We start from the raw sequence: 22435 nt of genomic DNA on the forward strand, positions 1-22435 counted from the left end.
AGGTCTGGGTTCCCCGAATACGATATTAGGGTTAAACTAAACGGGAAGCTTATCTAAAGGACAATCATCCCAGAGGTCGGCGAACCCACCTCCTCTCTGGGTTCCTTGACAAACCGCGACGCCTGTTACCAGGGTAACCGGACCGGGTACAACGTCTAATTGGGTCCGGAAAGCTCCAGGAAGAAAGGCTTTTTACATCCAGTTCCGGAATCTCCCCCTCCTGGTGTTGGGCTTGCTGTTCAGCTGAGGCCGATCCACTTCCTTTCCAGGAAGGCGCCGGCCTCCCTTCCGCACCCTTTGATCTCTAGAGGATGCTGGAAACCCTCCCCGTGGGAGTCTCTGGGTCCTGTGGGTGGGAAGAGTTTCTCCGGAGCACGACTTCCGGCCTGAAAGGGAAGCCCGCTCCCTCGTCTCCCAGACCGATTCCTCCCCCCAAATCCCCGCCACGCGAAGCTGCGGCGCACGGTATGGGTGTGTTTGTGTGTATTTGTATGGGGAGGGCGTTTGGAGGGAAGGTTACTGGGAGCTCCGTGGCCGCTGGGGGGCAGGGATCCCGGTGACAGAGACTGGGGTATTTTCTCCGTCTTCCACTTGGAAGCCTCAACCCCACCCCCCACCCCCACTCCCCTTTCGGGCACTCTGGGTGTCTCTTGGGCCCAGTCGAAGGTTGTACCCGTCCAGACCGTCCCCATCCTTTCGAGAGAGCGAAGCCCAACCCCGGGGTCCGTCCCAGAGGAGCGTGAACGGGGCATGCCCCCCTTAAGCAGGCCGTCCGGATTCCGCGCTGGCGCAGCCTCCGGCCTCGGTCCGAAAAGAGATCTTCCTGTCGGTGCGGGCTGGGGGAAAGGCAGCCGTGGCCTGGGCCACGGGTGAGGGCAGAATAACCGGTGGGAAGGCTGCATTTTCATGAAGGACTCGGGTGAAGCTGCAGAGCTGCCTTTGAGCCCTGACTCCTTGGCTTCCTGGGTCGGAGGAGATCTTGTAATGGAGTGGTTCTTCGTCTCACACTAGCAAGATGCCTGATTTCCTCAGGATCGAGGGGTGAGTGAGCGGTGGGGTGGTTGCACAAAACAGCTGCTAGCTACACACGCAATATCCTTGTCATCTGTTTTTTGGAGGCTTCTGTACAAAACGGAAAGAATTCCCCTGAATGGAGATATTTAGGGCGTCTCTGCATTTGATGTCAAATGTTGACATTTGTGGTCCTGACATTGTCAGATCTAGGTATTTGCTCCATCACAAACTAATTTTGAGATTCGAAAGTTGATCCCTAATCCGGATCTTGTTTGCCTTGGGCTGTCTTGTCTGGGGCAAGTTATGGCTTAAGGGAATTTCATCTACAAAATAAAAATGAAGATACTTGCCTCATATAAAACATGGGGGTTATTTTGAGGATTAAATAAAATGGTGCTCTTGAAGGCACTTAATTCTGTGCAGTTTGAAAGAATTTGGATGCCCACCATGTCACTGTGCATTCATCTGCACATTAGGGTAGCTAGGCGTTTCCCTCTTTTAATGGTGAAGGGAAAACTACCCCTCAGGACCTCTGACTTCTTGTTCAGTGTCCTTTACCTCATGCTTTTTTATAACACTGTAGTAAAAGATAAGGTAAGAAAGGAAATTATTGTTATTAAATGTTATTTATTGATTCACTTCAGATTGAAGAATGTCCCGTGTTCCATTGGGAAAAGTCCTCCTGAGGAATGTCATCCGGCATACAGATGCTCACAATAAGGTGAGAGGTACAATCTAGTTACTCCTCAACATTTATTGGAGTCATACAGTGTGCCATGCATGATTTTGGTAGTTTGGAGATACAAAGATGAACAAAACAGATAATTACAATCAATTTGGTAAGTCCTGTAATAGAGACATATATAAGGTGCTTCCGTGCCCTGAGGAAGGAACAGTGAAATCGGCCTTGGGAAATTAGGAAAGGGTTCACAGAATGAGGGGTTTTTGAGCTGCTATATTTGAACTAGTTCTTGATGAACAGGTTCAAATTTACCAGGTGTAAAAGATCATTCTAGACAGAGCGTCATGTACTCATATGGCAACAAAGAAGAGCACAAAGCACTTGGGGTGTGGCAAGAAAGCGTGTGTGTCTGGAAAGGAGGGAATGTTGGGGGCCAGTGGGTAGTGAGAGAAGGTGAGGCTCAGGTGGTAAATCAGAATTGGATTGTGATGCTTGGAGATTAGACTTTTCCTCTAAATAGTAAAGAAGCTATCAAATGTTTTTAAGCAGGGTGTGACAAGATTATATTTGTATTGTAGAAAGATGATTTGTTAGCTGGGTAGGGGAGGAGAGAGCAGATAAAATGAAACAGTAGAGACACCGTTCAGGCAGTTGCGGTGCTCCAGGTGAGAGATGATGAGGAGTTCATGTGAGAACAGTGACCGTAGCGATGAAGATGAGGAATTTCGGAGATAAAATCCAAAGGATTTGGTGACTAAACGTAAAGGGTTATCATTTGATAATTGCAGCATAGTTGCAAAGTTAATAAGGTGATAAGTGAGTCTCTGCAGGGTTAAAAAGTTCTCCTGTTGCTGCAGAATTCTACATACTTGAGATTCACTGGGTTGCATTGTTGAGCTACTCTAGAGAATCCTGAATGTGTTCCCCAGATTCCTGATTATAAACCATTCTGTAATACAATAATTAATGCACAGTGTATTGTCAGTTACTTTTTTTTGATATAAAATACTGTTTTTTTTAGTAATTATATTTCTTTTCTCTTAAAAAATCTAGATTCAGGAGGAATCAGATATGTGGAAAATAAGAGAACTGGAGAAACAGATGGAAGATGCTTACCGGGGGACCAAAAGGAAAATGTTACCCAGTAGTTCAAGGTGAAGTTGGAGCTCTGAGAACCAAAATAATTCAGGGGCGCCTGGGTGGCTCAGTGGGTTAAGGCCTCTGCCTTCAGCTTGGATCATGATCCCAGGATCCTGGGATCGAGTCCCGCATCGGGCTTTCTGTTCAGCGGGGAGCCTGCTTCCTCCTTTCTCTCTGCCTGCCTCTCTGCCTACTTGTGATCTCTGTTTGTCAAATAAATAAATAAAATCTTAAAAAAAAAAAAAGAACCAAAATAATTCAGATCCTGTTCAGAACCATCAAGTTTCATTCGAAAGCATTTTAGTATGCTAAAGATAGAGGAGTTCAGTTCTGTGAATCTTTAAACCTTCCTTCTTTCATAAATCTAGACCTAAGCATAAAGGTAATGGCTATGATACATATGGTTTAACTTTTAGCATTTCTTTGCAATGGGGAATTTAAAAATTCTACCTTGAATAACTTTAAAAGTTAAGGATTCTGTGTATTCTGACCTTGTCTGGTGGCTTTTAAGATTCTCTGTTGCTGTCTTATGGTCACTTAGCTATCATTTACTCCTTTCCCCTATTAGTCTTTGATTCTCAGGCTTTTCTTTACCCCTTCTATTTCCTGTGTTCACCAAGTCGCACAGCTTTTAGAGTACCTTTTTAATAATTCAGTGTGAATATGCAGGATAATGCAGGCTTAATTGTCTTGTTTGTGGAGGTAGAGGAATATCTGAGTATTGAGAATATTTCTCGGGCTTCGTATGCCTGTTAGTGTAGAGCTGTGTGTATGAGAAATGACTGTAGTAATAATGCTGATTTCTAAAGTCACCCAGGGGAGCAGTTAATAGATATGTAGAGTGAGTGAAGGTGCCTGTGTAGTACTCAGGCTTTGGAGTGCGGTTGACTGTATATGTGAAGGGCTTTAGACAAGAAAGTATTCAGGGTATCCAAGGTAAAGAAGGCAGAGTCTCAATATAAAAATAAATATCTTTGCAGTCGTTTTCTTGCTGAAGATGGTCCTTTGAGGATTTAGATGTAAAGTTAGTGCAGATGATAATTTGTCTTCTATTGGTTGTTCAATTCCAAGCCACATTTTCAGGGACAAAATATTGTTTTTATTTTATTTTAATTTATTTATTTTTAAGATTTTATGTATTTATTTGACAGAGAGAGACAGCAAGGGAGGGAACACAAACTGGGGAGTGGGAAAGGGAGAAGCAGGTTTCCCGCTGAGCAGGGAGCCTGATGCGGGGCTTGATCCCAGGACCCTGAGATCATGACTTGAGCCAAAGACAGACACTTAATGACTGAGCTGCCCAGGTATCCCCAAAATGTTGTTTTTAGAGTGAATTATTCATATCTGTCATGGTCTAATAAATCTTTAAAACATAATCTCTTAAGGGGCAAGGATTCTGATTGTCTCATCCCCTGCAGCTAGAATGGTGTCCAGCACGTAGGAGGCCCTTAAACATTTTTGATAACTGATTAGCATGCTTAGTGACTTGTTAGCGGACCTTGTAAGCGCAGGGTGGTTCTCAACTATTTTTCTACCCTAGCCTACTCATGGGTCAGGCCTTGCTCCTACTATTACTATGACCTCACTATAGCAAGTTGCTGGTTTTTAAGGAAGGGAATATATTTCTAGGGTAGTTTGAAATGTCCCCACCTGTGATTATGCTCTACTTCCCTCTTTCCGTGTCCTCCTACCTGAGAATTAGTAAGTGAGCTATAGCATGCCACAGTCCATAAGTTATTTTGTCTTTATTCTGCAATAGGATGGGTAGTGATGGTCAGATTTTCACTGGACAGCTATACAGACTTAGAGCGAAGAACAGATCATGTCTTTTTACATTTTTTTTTTTAAACACTGAATCGGTGATTTTGTTTTCCTCTTAGCTTGTTCAGTGGGTTTTGTGCATGACGTCCATAAAGGAACCTCACAGATTGCTTCCAAATATAAAAGTTCTTCTGTTTTTCCTTATAGCCGGATGCGTAGTGATGGTTTTGATGAAGAAAGTCAAAGAGACTATTGGAGGCCAAAGAATGAAATTTCTGGGACACTGGAAGATGATTTTCTGAAGGCTAAATCCTGGAATAAGAAGTTGTATGATTATGAAGCTAATATGCCAGACAGGTTTGTGACAAAATTCATGTGACCATTAATACTATTTGGTCTGAGAATGTGTACTTTTAAAAATTAATTATCTGTACAAAAACTTGCACATAAATGTTCATAACATAATTATCATAATGGCCAGAAAGTAGAAATCTAAGTGTCTATATCAACTGATGAATGGATAAACAAAATGTGGTAAAGTATTCCCTCCTTATCCATGGGGGATACATTCCAGGACCCCCAGTGGTTGCCTAAATCTGTGAATAGTACTAAATACTGTGTTTTTTTCTGTACAAACATAACCTATAATAAAGTTTGATTTCTAAATTGGGAACACTAAGAGAGTAACATTAACTAAAAATAGATTTTTTATAAAATAAAATAAAATCTATGTGAATGTCCTATCTCAAATATTTTATTTGTACTGTACTCTTGTGAGGATGTGAGATGATAAAATGCGTACGTGTTGAGATGAAGTGAGGTGAATGAAGTAGGCATTTTGATGTAGCATTAGGCTACTCCTGACCTCTGACAGTGTGGCAGGAGGAGGGTGATCTGCTTCCAGAAAGCAAAACTGCAGATAAGGGAGTGGAGGGGAACTAATGGAATGTTATTTGACGAGAAAGGAATAAAGTACTGATAAGTGCTGCCACATGGGTGAGCCTTGGAAATAGGTGAAAAAAGCCAGACACAAAGCACCACTTATTATGATTCTATTTATAGGATATGTCCAGAATAGGCAAATCCATAGAGATAGAAATTAGATTCGTGGTTGCCATGGGCTACAGGAGAGGGAGGAATGGAGAGTGACTGCTAAGGGATGGAGTTCCTTTTTGGGTGATGAAAATGTTCTGAAATTAGATAGTGGTGATGGTTGCACAACTCTGTGTACTGAAAGCAACTTAATTGTACAGTTTAAAATGGTGAATTTCATGGTATCAGAATTATACCTCAATAAAATTGCTATGTAAAAAACATTATCCCATTGTAGACAGCATTGTTACAAGTTATTTTTGGAGAGGTACTTCACAGGTAAAGAGCAGAGTAGAAGAGTTCCTTAGTGTTTCTTAAAAATGGCAAGTCTCTTACAAATGGACAGAAGAATGCTTTGTGTCTGAAATGATAACATGCAGTACAGAAAATGTAGCCAAGTAAGTTACTGAGCTTGAAGGTGGGGTTGGCTCTGCCTTATCTTTATTTTCTTTGCTCTGTGTGCATGTCTGTGTCTGCATGCACTAAGTCTGATTTTCTTTAAATTTTCAAAAATATATGCATTGCTTTAGTAATACATGTAATGAAATATGTCATCTTACAGATGGGGTCACAGTGGTTATAAAGAGTTATACCCTGAAGAATTTGAAACAGACAGGTAAGGCAAATAGGCTTACTGAAAAAAAAAAAAAGCTAGAAGCTGTAAGATTAATTTCAAGTCTCAACTATAAATTGGGTTCCTAACTTTACAAAGGAGATAACATTTGCCATTAAAATGTAACTAGAAACACAATAGGCAATTTATTTGGGAGATAACTGGTATTTTGCCTTTTCCTAATTGACGTTCTGCATTTATATATAGTATTTAGGTTTTTAATAGTTTTCCGTGCAGTAACTCAGTTTGGCAGATTAGAATTCTTGTCTTCATTTTAAGAAAACAAGATGAGGAAACAAAACTCTGAGACTAATAAAGTCTCATAGTAACCCTATGTCAGAGCTTTTAGTTAAAATTCAGATGTTAACCCCAACTTTTTTTCTTAAGATTTGTTTATGTATTTGAGAGCGAGCATGAGCAGGGGGAGGGGCAGAGGTAGAAGCTGACTTCCTGCTCAGCGGGAGCTTGATGTGTGGCTCAGTCCCAGGATCCCCAGATCATGACCTGAGCTGAAGGCAGATGCTTAACCGACTAAACCACTCAGGTGACCCTAACCCCAACTTTCTGTCTAGAATGCAGAATACTAAAATATAAACACACTTTTTATTTTCTATAGTAAAGCAGTTTCTCTTTTTTATTAGTAGTGATCAGCAAGATATCACCAATGGAAAAAAAACATCTCCCCAAGGAAAACCATCTACCCACGAGTCTCACAAACACAAGAAGTCAAAGAAATCTCACAAAAAAAAGCAGAAAAAAAAGTCACACAAAAAACAGAAGAAAAGCAAAAAAGAAGCCACAGATATAACAGCAGATTCCTCAAGTGAGTTCTCGGAAGAAACTGGGGCTTCTAGTACCAGGAAAAGGAAACAACCGCATAAGCGCAAGAAAAAATCCAGGAAAAAGTCTCTCAAAAAATCTGCTTTATTCTTGGATGCAGAAAGTGACACTTCCCAGTCGGATGATTCTGCATCCAGCAGTTCTGAGGAAGGTGAGGAAAGAGACACTAAGAAAACCAAAAGAAAAAAGAGAGAGAAAGAAGTCCATATCCCTATCGTTAACAATGAAATACAGGAGAGGACAAACAAACGCACAAATTGGAAAGTGGCTACAGATGAACGGTCTGCAGAGAGTTCAGAGGATGACTGAGGAGGAGAGCTATTCCATTTCCCATCTGACTGGTTACTTAGAGCTCTTCCACCTTGGTTTTTGCCAGTGACTCTCTTGCCCAGCACAGGGACCCTGATGTCAGAGCTATCCTGTGCCATCTATCTACGTTCTGACAGACTTCTTGTCTTCTGTTTTGGCCTGTTAAACTTGATCCTCTGATTGTTAATAGGGAATCTGGTATTTTGTTATGAAGTTTTCTTGAAGAGATTATTTTTTGCAATTAATCACATTTAGGGTAGAGTGCATATACAGCAAATTAAAGGACCCAGAAAGCTGAATCCCAATAATGACCTGGGTACACCAGTTGGGATGCTGAATTTGGGGAAAGCAAGGGCTGGGATCAAGACGTGGATTGGAATTGGTGCTGTGTAGAATGTTGGAACATCGTGTTCTCTGTTTATATAGCAGGTGCCACAACTTTTATTGTCTTCAGCCTTGGTGCTTTGATCTTTCTGTATTTTGGCCTCATAGATGTGGTCTTTTATTTAATGAGAAAATGAGTATAAGAGCAAAACATTTTTCCTTTATGATTATATCCCTAGGCAGCTGTTACGAGACTAGGGTTTTCCACCAAATTTCCCTGCTGGACAGGGTCCGTGGCTACATTCAGTATACTCCTAAACATGGTTATTGGTTTAGTAAATGATTTTCTATTTCCATTGTGGTATATTGCCTAAATGGACTTGTGTTCAAAATTAATTCTTCAGTTGTTTTGGGTGAGTCCTCAACCAAATGGGATAAAATTAGGAATTAGTCATGCTGTCTAGTGGTGCTCTGAACAGGATTCAGGGTAGCAGCTGCCATTTAAATATTATCTTCCTTGTTAATTTCTAAATCTATTAATGAACTTTAGATTTTCCCTGAAACTAGGTTGAATCAGTTCCAAAATAAAACAGGCTTCTCAGGGATGTACCCGCTTCTTCCCTCCCAGTCTGCCATCCAATTAAAGCACCAAGCAGAGACCATATTATTTCCCTTTGCTATATACTGTGATCCCTACTGTTAATTCTTAAGAAACCAAAATAGCACTGAAAAAAGGCTGGCAGAACACAAGTGAATTTTTTCATTATGACAGAATATCAAGTGACATGCTGCTTTTCCTGGTTGTCATTTCATGGGCTGAGTAGAAAGCTTGAAAACTCAGAATTTTGGTCTTGGTTCTGCCTCTAATTAGTTATGAGGTCTGGAAAAGGTAAGTTAACCTCCCTGGCCTTACTTTCCCCATGTATAATACAGAAATACTTCATGGTAGCATGACAGTGTAAGACACCAGCAATAGAATATAACTAACAACATTCCATGAGGTGGTAATATTTTACAGTTCTAACTACTAAATTTGTTCTCTTTACAGAACAGATGTCTAATAAAATGTTTGGTCATAAAATACATGGTTGGCTAGAGGTTCCCTATCCCTTGATTATATGCAGGTGCTACCTTTGGGGATATTTACTTGAAATATTAATACTTTGGTACTCAATTGTCAATGTTCCATGGTGTATATTTTTACCTTTGGGATTAGTAGGGGCCCCAGGTGGGGAAAACAGTCTGTAATTACTACCTCTTAACCTAAAGACAAATTACTTTGTTCCTGGAATAGGTGAAATCTTTGTTGGAAGGAGTTTTCAGCACTTTTTTTTTTTTTTTTTTAAGCATTGTTTCTGTGCTATAAAAGTAATGATTCTAGCACAGACTCAGGAAGATGGGCCAGTGGAACAAGGCATCTCCAGGTTGTTGATTCTACTTCAGTCTTGACCTTCCCTTCTTCCCATACTAGCAGGCTTATTTCTTTCCCAAGAATACACATCTTGCCTGTTTTGTTTTTTGCTGTGTTTACTTTTTCTTGGTCATGTATAAGCAATAAACCTGTTTTCTGTTCTTCACCTTTCTCAACCCCAATTTCACTTCTATACCTTGGGCTGTCTTTGATGGTTCTTCTAGCCCCCTTAAATATGGTTTAGGATGGCCCTTCAAAACCCAAGATCTCTCATTTGCACTACTGGTCTTGGAACATATTTCTAGTGTTCCTGCCAATCTGAGATCTCTATATTATAAATCCTAAAATGGGATTAAGAAAAAAAAAAAAAAGAGTTGGAGAATTCACATTTATTGAGTAATTGTGATAAAACATGGAATTTCTGAATTCCAAATAAATAAATTTCACTCTTTGAACATTTGATCTGTTACTTTTTAGCACCAATAGGCTTGGTAACAGCCTCAAGTTCACTTGACAACACGCTGACGATCCTCCCCCACTGGCCCTTCAATCTGCTTAACAAGTCCTTTGCTTCTGTTAGTCTCCCAGGGGACGGCCTACTGCCCTCCTTTCTGTACAATTTGGGCAAACCGACTGGTGATGGCAAGAGTAGTGTCAATGAAGCGGTCCACACAGCTGGAGAGACAATTTTCAGTGCGAGAGTCTAGGCGATTCCCTGGCTTCTCCACACATTTATCCCAGCACAGCTCCATGAAGTGATGTACCTAAGAGGAAAGAAAATTAGTAATCACTGCTGTCTGCATATAGGTCTAACTGCCAACTTTATTTCCTTCCTGTTTTTCTCATTTTCTTTCACCTCATTTTTTTTTTAAGGTTTTATTTATTTATTTGACAGAGAGATCACAAGTAGACAGAGAGGCAGGCAGAGAGAAAGAGAGGAGGAAGCAACCTCCCTTCGTAGCAGAGAACCCAATGCGGGACTCAATCCCAGGACCCCGAGATCATGACCTGAGCCGAAGGCAGAGGCTTAACCCACTGAGCCACCCAGGTGCCCCTCACCTCATTCTTTAAATCAACAAATCCTGGGCTCTCCTCTTCCTCACTTCCTAATTTGTCATCAGTATGGCCCAGATCCTTGTTCTTAAACTGCAGTAATCCTTAATCCTCTCCGTTTCTGTTTTTCTCCTCTTTAGTAACTAAAAATAACTTTCCATCAAGTCCCCCCTGTGCTTCATGCACAATTCCTCTGTTAGCTGCTCAGGGTAGCCCGTTATTTAACCACCAACCTGTTAAGCTTCACATTGTATGCACAGCATACTCAATGTGACTTAGTATTCCTGGAATGCCCTACCTAAAGAATTTTCCCATTCTTCAAAATAGTCCTAGTTTTTAACCTCCTTGGAGGCCACTGTCTATTTTTTCCGATCGTGTTAAGTCCTTAATCAGACCAGATTTTCAGGCAGGGTTAGTATCTTCTTTTATATTTCCAAGTTGCACCAGTGTAAGCAGGGAAAGTATGGTACCAATTAATTTTCCCCAAACTGCTCTCCTGTCATTCCAAACCTATGCCTTACAGACGAGTTCTTAAGTTCTCAAGTTTCTGGGGTCATGGACACATTTGTGAATCCAATGAAGGTCATGGATCCACTCTCCATAAAAAGGCACACAGAGGTACAGAAACCGTTTTTGCTACTTAATGGTCCGCGAACACCGCCCCCCGCCTCCACACAAGGCGGGGGCGGTGGTGGGGACCACTTACTGAGGGCTTCCTTTTGAGACTGGGTGCTAAGCAGTCAGTCGGTACTTTACGACTATCTCCATCTGAGGCGTGGTGAAGCAACTAGCCACGCTGCTAGTGGTGCTAGTCAGGGTCCACGCCGGGTTTCGAGCCATGCCGAAACGGCTCCCAAACACTTGTTCTAACCCACAGTCCAAACTACTTCAGAGCCCACCCTTCTCCATGAACGTTCCACTGCCTTGTCGTTTTCAAGTACATGATCGCGTATGACCTCTACAGTCCAGCGAGGCAGCAGACGACTGCAGAACCAAAACCCACACGCGGCCTGTAAAGGGCGAGGCAGGATCAGAACCCAGATCCTAATTAGGAAGGCCAAGCCCAGAGCGCTCGCCGCCAAACCAGGCTCCGGTGCCCTTGCCTCGCCCGAACCTTTCTTCTCTGCTTTACATTTTCTCTTTCCCCACGCTGGGTCTGCCCAGCGGGCGCCTGAGTACGACTGGTCTCCAGAGGCTGGAGCCTGTTCGTGAAGAACCCGGCGCGGCAGGAGCGAGCACAGGGCAGTCCACCCGTGCTGAGGTCGCAGAGCTCTGCTCGTCTTTTCCTAGCGGCTGTCACTTCACCGGCTGAGTAAAAAGTCTGAAAACTCAACCTGTGCCTCACCCTCCTGTCTATTCCCCCTGGTCCTTGACCCCGCACCTGGGCAGTGAACTGCGCCTTCTGTTGTTCCGCCGCCACCAGGCGCTGCAACTCGGCTTCGTCCGCCTCACCCAGCTCCGCCATCGTCTGCCTCCAGCCGCGGCCTTCCGACGAGCGTGTGCGCGCATGTGCGGCGGGCGCGCGTCGGCGCCCAACTTCCGGTTCACCCAGCGTTTTCCTTCTTTATTGAGTCGTAGCGGGGTGGGAAGTTGTCGAGGGACTGCTTCCGGGTTGCTGGGTGACCTTGAGGCTTCAGGAGAGCTATGGCGAGTATCTGGAGGCTGGGTGTCCTGTGCGGTGCCCAAGGAGGCCGAGGTGAGGCGTCCTGGCAGCGGGAGGTTCTTAGGGCAACCTCCAGCCGGGGAAGGGAGTGCGGCGAGGATTTGTTTGCGGGGTGGTGAGGCCTCTTGAGCTGGGAATCCCTCCACCGTCCGGTTGGCGGATCTGGCCCGGGTCTACAGCGATAACCACCGTGTCTCCGCGCCCAGATGTCCTCCCGAGCACGTATCTGCCCCGCTCCGGGCCGACACGGGGATAGGGTAATCTGAAAAAGAGCTCCTGCAAGTTACAGTTCTGCTGAGGCTATTCTTAAGAGTTCTTTTTTTGTTCTCTTGTGATTTTTCCCCATTCACTGTCCTTAGAATGCGCCCACTCCGCATCGGAAAATTGTGGGGTTAGGCTCTGAGCCTCAATGCCTGGCCTTGCCCATTTACCCTGGAGTTGGTGGAGAGGGGGTTCTGGAAATCACTTCAGTAATCATTGCACTGGACATTTGTGTTAAACCAGGCGCCGTGGTAGGAATGGGTTACGTATTTGTGTAACAGTTCCTGCTCTCGAAGAGTTTTCCTTTTTATAGGGAAACACAATCGAACATAATCGAACATAAAGTAAAGGTAATCGAACATAAAGGTAAACATAATCGAACATAAAGCAAAAAGTCTTGTGCTGCGCATGTATTGCTGTGCCACTCCAGAGGAGGAACATATTTAGCTGGTGTTTTTAAAGAATTGCCCTGTTTTGGTTCCTGGAGGAAGTGTGTGTGTCTTGGGGATAAGGAAGGCCACAGGGGTTAGGGAACTACTGGGATGAGCAAAAGTGATGATGAAGGCGTAGGAACTGCGAGGTAGAAGAGAAACTAGATATGATTAGAGCATGAAGCTCAGGATGAGGAATGAGAGCTGAATCTGGAAAGGTGAACTGGAATCAAATCAAGGAAGAACTTTCCTTGATAAGGAGTATGGGTTTACCTGATGTAAAGGGCATCATTGAAATATTTGACAGAGTTGAGTTTTGATTGGCCCCTTGGGTAACACTGTGGTACATGGCAGTGGGCTAAGACACAAGTCAGGGAGATGAGATAGGACTTTCTTGTAGTAGTGCAGGCAAGGACTGTGAGGTCCCGAACTTGGGAAATGGTATAAAAAAGAGCAGATTGTCTCAGGAAATGTTAAGGAGATATATCAATATGAGCTGGCGATTGACAGTTGGGGGGTGTGGGGTGGTTTTATATGACTCAGATTTTTAGATAAAGAGTAGCTGGGATGTCATTAAATAAAGTGGGGAACATACAAATGGAAGACAGGTTTGCTAGAAAGAGTGAGTTGAAGGATGGTTTTAGTTTTTGGCATGGTGAGTTTGAGGACCATGTAGGGTATCTCAGGAGAGCGGTCCAGCAGGCACTTAAACTTCTGAAACACTGGAGACATAGAAGGGCTGCAGACACAGAATGAGGCGTCATCAGCTTACAGGTAGTATAAGCTGGGTGGTCAAAATGGCCAAGGGTGGGCTGAGGATGTGAGGAGAGCAGTGGGCAGATGATAGAATGTTGGGAAAACATGTAAGAATGGATGCAGGAGGAGACTCATATAGAATGTCAGAGGATCAAAGGGGGGACTAGAAGGGAGTTCATCAGAAAAGAAGAGAGGAAAGGCCCAATAAGATGGAAGACTGAACAGTAATTGTTGAATGTGACCACACGGAGACCATTGGCAACTTAACAAAGCAGTTGTAGTGCAGATAAAATGAGTTTCAGAGTTGAAGAATCATAGGGAAGTGAGGAAGTGGAGGTAATTTAGACAACACTTTAAAGAAGCATAGTTGGAAAGAGAAGAAAGGGAGCAGGGAAAGAGTGCATGGCATTAGAGGACACAGGGTCAAGGGAAGGGTCACATAAATTACATCAGTGAGTGGGAAATGGCCAACAGGAAGGAAGGAAAGGTGAAAGACACAGGAGAGAAGTTACCTTCTATTGAGTATTTATGACATTTTGGGAATTATGGTGAGCACCTTGGGTATTTTAATTTTCAACAGTATTATGAAGTAAGTTTTTCATCTTGCAGATGAGGACATTGAGGCTTAGAGAGCCTGTTTAACTTAATTGCTCATTACTTCACAGCTAGTAAGTGGTGAAGTTGTGTGAACTGAGGTCTATTTTTTAACTAAGAGATAGAATCTAAAGGGGGACGGAAAAGGATGAGTTCAAGAGGGGTATCCGGGTGGCTCAGTCATCTAAGTGTCCAACTCTTGATTTTGGCTTGAGTCATGATCTCAGGGTTATGAGATCCAGCCCCATGTTGGGCCTTTGCTGGGTGTGAAACCTGTTTAAGATTCTTTCTGTCCTCCCTCTGCCCTCCCCGCTCCCCCCAAAAAGTACATGTCGAGAAACTGATCTTGAAAAGGAAGATGGTAATAGATGTTCTTTCCAACCTAGACTGAATTCCTTGAGGACAAAGTCTGTCTTTTTATCTCCTGCTCCAGTCTAGAGCATACTCTAACATGTAGTGAATGTTTGTTGGATGAATAGATGAACACATGGAAAGAGGAAGGAGCTATAGTATACTTTCTTTTTAAATAAATTTTTATTTATTTATTTGACAGACAGAGGTCACAAGTAGGCAGGAAGGCAGGCAGAGAGGAAGGGAAGCAGGCTCCCTGCTGAGCAAAGAGCCTGATGCAGCTCGATCCCAGGACCCCGGGATCATGACCCGAGCCGAAGGCAGGGGCTTTAACCCACTGAGCCACCCAGGCGCCCTTTAATATACTTTATAAAATTAGTAAAAGTGTAGTCCTTTTACTTAAGTGGTTCATTGATTTTTTAATCTTTGAGGGGCAACTTAGTGTGACCTCATGGCTCCCCAGGGAGATACTATCTTCATTTTGCAGATGAAATGTCATCCCCTATTTGGGCTCTAGTAGTTTGCTTATGGTTATCAGAAAGGCCTGTTAAGATGAATGGATAAAGAAGATGTGAGAGATATATATATATATAGAAACTATGCAGCCATCAAAAGAAGTCTTGCCATTTGCAACGACATGGATGGAACTAGAGGTTATTATGCTGAGCTAACTAAGTCAATCAGAGAAAGACAATTATCAATATGATCTCCCTGATATGAGGAATTTGAGAGGCAAAGTGGGGGGTTTGGGGGGTAGGGAAGGAAAAAATGAAACAAGATGGGATCGGGAGGGAGACAAACCATAGGAGACTCTTGATCTCACAAAACAAACTGAGGGTTGCTGGGGGGAAGTGGGTATGGAGAGGGTTGATGGGTTATGGACACTGGGGAGGGTATGTGCTATGGTGAGTGCTGTGAAGTGTGTAAGCCTGACGATTCACAGACCTGTACCCCTGGGAGTAATAATACATTATATGTTAATTAAAAAAAAAAAAAAAAAGGAAAGGCCTGTTAAAGGAGAAGTGTTTATGACCTCCCTAATGTCTCTTTCCTCAGCTCTGTTTGTCCGAATCCCCGTGGTCAGACCTGCTCAGGTCTCAGCATTTCTTCAGGACCAGCCTGCCCCAGGATGGTGTAGAACACAGCATATTCACCTATCACCCAACCACTATTGTATGGTTTTTTTTTTTTTTTTTTTTTTTCCCCCATTGCTGTTGCTTTTTGGGCTCTCTCCCTCTTCATCTGGGCAAATTTTCAGCCTTTGGCAGGATTTCCTATCTGTGGAACAGAACTCTTAAGTCCAGCTCTGTCAGATGAAGACCTCCCTAGCCTGCACCTTTATTAGACAATACCAGCCTGGTTGAATGATGCCATTTATACTCATAGAGAACCTTCTGATCTAAGTCTATTAAAATTTCAATTTTTTTTTTTTTTTAAAGAAAGTAGCTCTGTAGGAAGAGTCTGTACAATATAGGCAATCTTACTTTTTAGCTGATGGAGAGGACCCAGATACAAATATTTTGGAATAGTAGATAATTTAAAAAGTCATACATATTTGTAGCTGTAATTGACTGGCTTATTTTTATTTAGGTCAATATTAAAATTACATAGCATTTTTGGGGGTCAGAATTATAGCAAATCTGTAGGTGAATAATGAGTTAACTCTTATTTCCAGTTTTAAACTCTGGAGAGATCTGTATTTTGCAGAGATAAAGACTTACCTTGATGCTTGAGTCAACAACTTACATTTAGTTGCATCTGAGTTATGAGAAATTAGGCAAGTATAGTTTTTCTGCTTTTTAGAATTATTTTATTTTTGAAAAGCTTTTGTTTCTTTCTCCATTCCTTTGCTAAGTTCAGTTAAATTTAGCAGAGTGGGGTAAATTACTTTGGGGTATGTGCACTGAAGGAAAGCCCCAGAAGTCGTAAACACAGTTTTTACTATGTGTGTCCATGTGCATTTTTCTGGAGAATTATCTCCATCCTTCCATTGGAGTCCCAAAGGGGTCTGTAACCAAAAAAGGATAGAGGCTCCCCAAGAAATGTTTAATGCCCATTTTGTTTTTCACTTATTTAAAAGCAGTTCTCTTGTTCCATATTTGTTTTGGGCTCTTCATAAGTAATGGGACAGAAGAAGGACCATAATCCTAAAAGTTTGTATCAGAATTTTTCGAATTGGCTGGCTTAATTTTGCTTTCGAAGGATTTTTATTATTACCTTACTTCTAATTCTAAAGATTAGAGGTATAAATTCAAGTAATTTTGTAAAGAAATTTCTCAGGTGGTATTAACATATATTCATAAGGTATCTGTCCATTGTACTAAAGTTCGAGATTGGTGATTCTGCAAAGTACTTCATTCATCTTTTTGCCTGTCGACAAGGTGGGTCAGTCTTCTCATCAGTCTATGTAGGCACCAAGGCACCCTGCATTAAAGAATTTCAAAGAAGGGAGGTAGCATCTTTCTCAAGTACCTTCTTTATCTTGTTCTCTTTATGCTCAGAGCTAAGTCTTAAATGCATGCTGTTTGCTGTCCTGTCAGCTGGGTTTATTTTGTAGCAAATATTGAATATGAGAGATGTGTGATTCTCCGTTTCAACTCTTAAAAGTCTGGTTCCTCCTTTCCGCAGCTGGTTCTAAGGCTGCATCTCTCCACTGGACTGGTGAGAGGGTTGTCAGTGTTTTGCTCCTGGGCCTAATTCCAGCTGCTTATTTGAATCCTGGCTCTGCGATGGACTACTCCCTGGCCGCGGCCCTCACTCTCCACAGTCACTGGCAAGTACAGTAGTTCCTTCAGTGTCAGTGTTGTCTGCTCAGTTCATTAGCTGTGAGCTTGTCTCATTACTGCATATGAAGAAGTTGAGATACTCAGACCTGTAGATAACTTTAAAACACATGTAAGTTATTTATATGCCCGATTTATGTGTCCACCTGCCTATTGAGTGTCTTCACTTCCGTAGCTAATAGGCGTTTTGAATATAATGTGCTATAAAACTAAGTTCTTGCTCTCCCCCAGATCTCCTCCTCCAGCACTCTGGCTCATCTGAGTTAATGGCATTTCCATTCTTCTAACTGTTCATGCCCCAAACCTGGTCATCATCTTTGATTCCCATAGTAGTGCCCTAACTGGTCCTCCTTCTGTCTGTTCCCGACGCAGCAGCCCCAGGGATCCTGTTAACGTATGAAGTCAGGTCAAACATCCTCCTCAAAATATTTTGTAGTCTCTTAACCTCCCTCAAACTAAGAATTCTTACATTGGTCTACAGACCCAACATAATTTGGCCTGTTTCTTCCCTCATCTCCAGCTACTCTCTTCCACATTTTCACAGGCTTTGATTATTCTTAGACATGCCAGGGACACGCCAGGCCTCAGAACTTTACCTTTACTCTTGCTTCTGGCCAACACCCTCTTTTTCTAATTACACGCTTGGCTTGTTCCTGATTTCCTTCACATCTGAAATGTCACCTTCTCAATGAAGCCTTCTGTAACCACTTATTGCAATTGTGGTGTCCTTCCCAGCATTCCTTATCTCTCTCCCCGATTTTCTTTTTCTCAGTATTGTTTATTACCTTCTGATATACTTTATAATGTATTTATTATTCTCTATACTCCTTGTCTCCCCTCGTTAGAATGAAAGCACAGATACAAAGAAGCCCGAGACTGAAATCCATGGCTTAATAAATTATTACAAGGATAACACTGCCCAGGTCAAGAGCTAGAACTGCAGAAGCTTCTTCCTTGTGTTCTGCCTCAGTCATAACTGCTCAGCGTCCTCCTACCAGGAACCATTATCCTGATTTTTATACTAATCAGTTCTTTGCATTTCATCATAGTTTTATCACCCACTTGTCCTGAGACACTACAGTTCAGTCTTGCCCTTTCTCAAAGAAGAGATTTTTTTTTTTTTTAAAGATTTTATTTATTTATTTGACAGACAGAGATCACAGGCAGAGAGGCAGGCAGAGAGAGAGGAGGAAGCAGGCTCCCTGCTGAGCAGAGAGCCCGATGCGGGGCTCGATCCCAGGACCCTGAGATCATGACCTGAGCCGAAGGCAGAGGCTTTAACCCACTGAGCCACCCAGGCGCCCCTCAAAGAAGATTTTTGACTTTTTGTTTGCTTATGTGTCGTTAGTCCCTAGAGCAATACCTGACACATAGCACTAAGTAAATATTTATTGAATGAATGAATTTCTAGTTTCTGTTTATTTTATCCAGTGTAGTTTGCTAGATTTTCTAAGTTAACGAACCTTCTGAGAAGTTTGTGAGTAACTGTTGTTCTTTCAATGATTCACTTTATGTTGTTTTACAAGGACGTTATGATATTGTGGGTGAGGGAAGCATTTTTGTATTGCTAGAGCTGAAAGGACATGGGAATGTCTTAACCAACACTGTTACTTTACAGGTGTGGAAACTGAACCCCAGGGAGGTTAAGTGACTTGTCAGAATGATTTTGTAGCTAGTGTTAAAGGGGCTTTTGCTTACCTACTTTTCTAGGGTGGCTTGGGGAATTACCCTTTAACCAGGTAGACCTTTCAAAGTAAAGGATTCCTGTTGCATATGTAGATCACAAGTATAGTGAGATTTCTCTAATATAGTTCTTGGCAGGAGATTCATCTAAATCAATGAAAAGTCAGAATAAGAGGTAATTCTAAAGTAATGTATTGTTATTTTTCATTTATTTTATACTCCTCCACTTACCTTACTAATTCTCCCTTTGCTCGCCCCCCCCCCCCCCCCCCCTCTCTCTCTCTCTCTCTCTCTCTGCCACACACATACACACACACACACACACACACACGCATCATGGCTTGAAAAAGTTGTCTGTAATTTTCTATAATTCCTCAGCATCCATTCTCTCTTAACCCACATTAATTGGACTTTCATCCCAACTACATAACTGAAGTCATTTTTACTAAAGTCCCCCCAAAAACCTTTATTTTTCCAAATCCAGCTGTCCTCCATCCTCCTGTTAATTGAACTCTTAGCAGCATTCAACTTAATTGACGATTCCTTCCTTAAATAATTTCCATTTGACTTCCTGGATGCTACTTTCCTCTGCCCCACTAGCTGTACCTTCTCAGTCCCTGATCCCTGCTCCTCCTCTTGTCTGACCTCTGAATAATAAAGCTCTGCCTGGGCTCAGTCTCGCTTTCTTCATTTCCCTTCATTTCCTGAGGTGAGCTCAGATCTGACCTCTTTCCCTGATCTACAGACCTGTATTTCCATTTATGTAACTAACACAATCCACTTGGATGTCTGATAGTCCTCCCAAATTTATCATGGCCCAGAATCTGTCTTTCCCCCATATCTCACTTGATTTTTCCTGAAGGCCACCTCCTTTCCTGTTCTTCCCTAACTCAGTAAAATCTAGTTGCTCAAGCCCAAAATCCTCAGAGTTATTCTAGATACTTCTTTTTGTCTTATCTCACATCTAGTCCATCAGCTCTGTTAGCTTGCCTCAGTTGTCGCTTCACACCATCTCCCCTCTCACCAGCCTAGGTTAAGCCAGTACTTGCCAAGGCACTTTATTTGCCTCCTGAGTGGTTTTCTGTTTCTGTTTTTGCACCCCTCCCTTCTTCCTGCACTGTCCATTTACCATACTATAGCCAGTGACCTTTTTAAAGGTAAAATTACATTTATCTAAAGATTTACAAATGGCTCATAAGCACATGAAAAAATGCACAACGTCATTTGTTATTATAGAAATGCAAATCAGTGGGTGCCTAGATAGCGCATTTGGTTAAACATCCAACTCTTGATTTGGGCTCAGGTCATGATCTTGGGGTTGTGGGGTTGAGCCCTGAGTCGGGCTCTGCGCTGGGCATGGAACCTACTTAAGAGTGTCTCGCCTTCCCTCCCTAAAACAAACAAAAAAACCCCAAATCCAAACCACAATGAGATACTACTTAACACTCACTAGGATGGCTGTCATCAAAAATAGGGACAATAATACATGTTTCAAGGATATTGAGAAGTTGGAGTCCTCATATGTCTCTTGTGGGAATATAAGAAGTTACAGCCACTTTGGAAAAATTAGGCAGTTCTAACAAAAAGTTAGAGGTACGTATGACTCAGTGATTCCACTTTTAGGTGTATACCCCTCAAAGTCGAACATATATGTCTTCACACGAGAATTTGCATAGTAATATTCATAGTGTTTATAATAGCCAGAAAGTGAAAACAATCCAGATGTCTATCTCCTGATGAATAGTTATAATAACCAAAAAGTAGAAACAATCCAAATGTCTATCAGCTGATGAATAGCTTCTTACAAAGGAATATTATTTGGCCACACAAAAGGTTGAAGTACTGATACCTGCCACAACATAGGTGAACCTTGAAGATGTGAAATGAAAGAAACTTGACACAAAAGGCCACATATTGTATGATTTCTCTAAAATGTAGAGTAGGCAAGTCCGTAGGGACAGAAAACTAGTTGAGTAAGGGACTAATGGATAGGGGGTTTCTTTTGGAGTGATGAAATGTTCTAGAACTAAATAGTGATGATGTTGTGCAACTTCATGCTTATACTAAAAGCCACTTGAAAGGGTTAATTGCGGGCAACTGGCTGGCTCAGTCAGAGGAGTGTGTGACTCCTGATCTCAGGGTTGTGATTTTGAGCCCCACATTGGCTTTAGAGAGTACTTAAAAGGGTTAATTCCATGGCGTGTGAATTACATCTCAATAAAGCTGTTATTAATAATAAAATAAGGTCACTACTTACTTAGATTACTCTCTACTTAAAACATAACCTTTTTTCCCCCTCCTTCACTAGAATCTGTTCCATAGGGGCAGAGATGCTGTCTTTGCTGTTCTTTCAACATCTGTAACAGGTTTTCATACACAATATCTGCTTCATAAATTTTTTTTTGAATTAATGACTCTGTAGAGCATTTGTTTCAAAGTTTATTTATTTTTTTTAGTAATCTCTACACCCAATCTGGGGCTCAGACTCATGAGCCTGAACTCAGGAGTTACATGCTGCACTGACTGAGCCAGCCAGGTGCCCCTTGAGCGTTTGTTTTAGTTAAAAAAAACAAAAAACCCAAACCCCAAGATTTTGTAAATAGAGTGGTAATTAACTGCTATCTTTGATACAAATAACTCTGGAAAATTAAATCTAAAGAATAGAGATGTCTTTATTGTATTATTAGGAGACTCTTGGTTCCTTCATTTAGTTTATGATTCCTGTTACCATGAGTTGTATGTTGAACCTGACAGTTTTTTGCAGTCAGGTTAGCGATATAGTCTTCTGACTTGTGATTTTTCTTTTGCACTGTTACGTTTTTTTTTTAGGGGCCTTGGACAAGTGGTTACTGACTACGTTCGAGGGGATGCTCTGCAGAAAGCTGTCAAGGCAGGCGTTTTGGCACTCTCGGCTTTAACCTTTGCTGGGCTTTGTTCTTTCAACTATCATGACGTGGGCATCTGCAAAGCTGTTGCCATGCTGTGGAAGCTCTGACCTTTTTGACTTCATACCTTGAGAATTGATTGTACACCTCTTTGCCTCTGCTCTGTCATGCCATTCAGCTCACAATAAGGAGGAAATAACAGATAAGTCCATTGGTGAGACACACCTCTTCTGATCACCTGGTTATTTGTAGAAACTAGTCTTTGATGAAAAGGTTGAAGAGGAATTGTATTCAAGAGATTTGGAGACTGGGTTTCGTGTTCTAAATTTGTGGGGTTGTCATCCAGCTTCTCACAAGACTCATAGCATAACTGACCATTATGTATGAGCTTTTGCCTGTTAGCATATCAGATTCTTACAGGGAATTCAGCTTTATTACTATCAATACCTGATCTTTTGTCTTTTGTCCTGGAATGATGGAGAAAGGGAAAGCCTGTTAATTCGTAAGTACTTTGCAGAAAATTAGTGTTTAATTTTTGAAAATTTCCCTCTCTGTTCAGTCAGTACCGGTTATTGACGGTTACATGGCCAAGGGAAACTTTAAAATTAGGAAATACTGATATTTTACATTATTAATTTCTAAATCCTGGAAAGAAGAGCCTGGAGAGCTTCTGAGTATAGAGAAGTTCCATGCAGGGAAGAGGTCCCCTCATAGATGTATCAAAGTAATGTAGATTCTAAACCAAGAATTAATCCTCAAATGTGTTTATTTTACTTGTCCTAAAATAAT

The 22435-nt window shown here is 42.0% G+C and overlaps 3 protein-coding genes across 9 annotated transcripts; 2 read left to right on the forward strand and 1 right to left on the reverse strand.

Moving 5' to 3' along the window:
* The first annotated feature begins 294 nt into the window (after positions 1–294).
* Positions 295–8949, forward strand: NKAPD1 (NKAP domain containing 1). 7 transcript variants are annotated; one of them, XM_032838349.1, is made up of 7 exons: positions 295–465; positions 1012–1041; positions 1659–1735; positions 2750–2850; positions 4805–4954; positions 6252–6305; positions 6944–8949. In XM_032838349.1, the coding sequence occupies exons 3-7, from the start codon at positions 1667–1669 to the stop codon at positions 7449–7451; spliced, it is 882 nt and encodes a 293-aa protein (XP_032694240.1). In that variant the 5' UTR covers positions 295–465; positions 1012–1041; positions 1659–1666; the 3' UTR covers positions 7452–8949. The 7 variants fall into 7 exon arrangements, with proteins under 7 accessions (XP_032694240.1, XP_032694241.1, XP_032694237.1 ...); XM_032838350.1 differs by having other exon boundaries at positions 1033–1041; XM_032838346.1 differs by having other exon boundaries at positions 296–465; positions 913–1041.
* A 611-nt stretch (positions 8950–9560) lies between these two features.
* Positions 9561–11749, reverse strand: TIMM8B (translocase of inner mitochondrial membrane 8 homolog B). The gene is made up of 2 exons (XM_032838352.1): positions 11621–11749; positions 9561–9950 (listed from the first exon to the last, which is right to left on the reverse strand). Exons 1-2 carry the CDS (start codon positions 11702–11704, stop codon positions 9783–9785), a joined length of 252 nt encoding a protein of 83 aa, XP_032694243.1. The 5' UTR covers positions 11705–11749; the 3' UTR covers positions 9561–9782.
* Positions 11750–11812: 63 nt separating this feature from the next.
* SDHD (succinate dehydrogenase complex subunit D) lies at positions 11813–21965 on the forward strand. The gene is made up of 4 exons (XM_032838372.1): positions 11813–11935; positions 15352–15468; positions 16924–17068; positions 21591–21965. The coding sequence occupies exons 1-4, from the start codon at positions 11884–11886 to the stop codon at positions 21754–21756; spliced, it is 480 nt and encodes a 159-aa protein (XP_032694263.1). The 5' UTR covers positions 11813–11883; the 3' UTR covers positions 21757–21965.
* Positions 21966–22435: the final 470 nt, after the last annotated feature.

Source organism: Lontra canadensis, unplaced genomic scaffold (genome assembly GCF_010015895.1).
Source record: "Lontra canadensis isolate GAN:19392208 unplaced genomic scaffold, GSC_riverotter_1.0 scaffold104, whole genome shotgun sequence".
NCBI classification, from domain to species: domain Eukaryota; kingdom Metazoa; phylum Chordata; class Mammalia; order Carnivora; family Mustelidae; genus Lontra; species Lontra canadensis.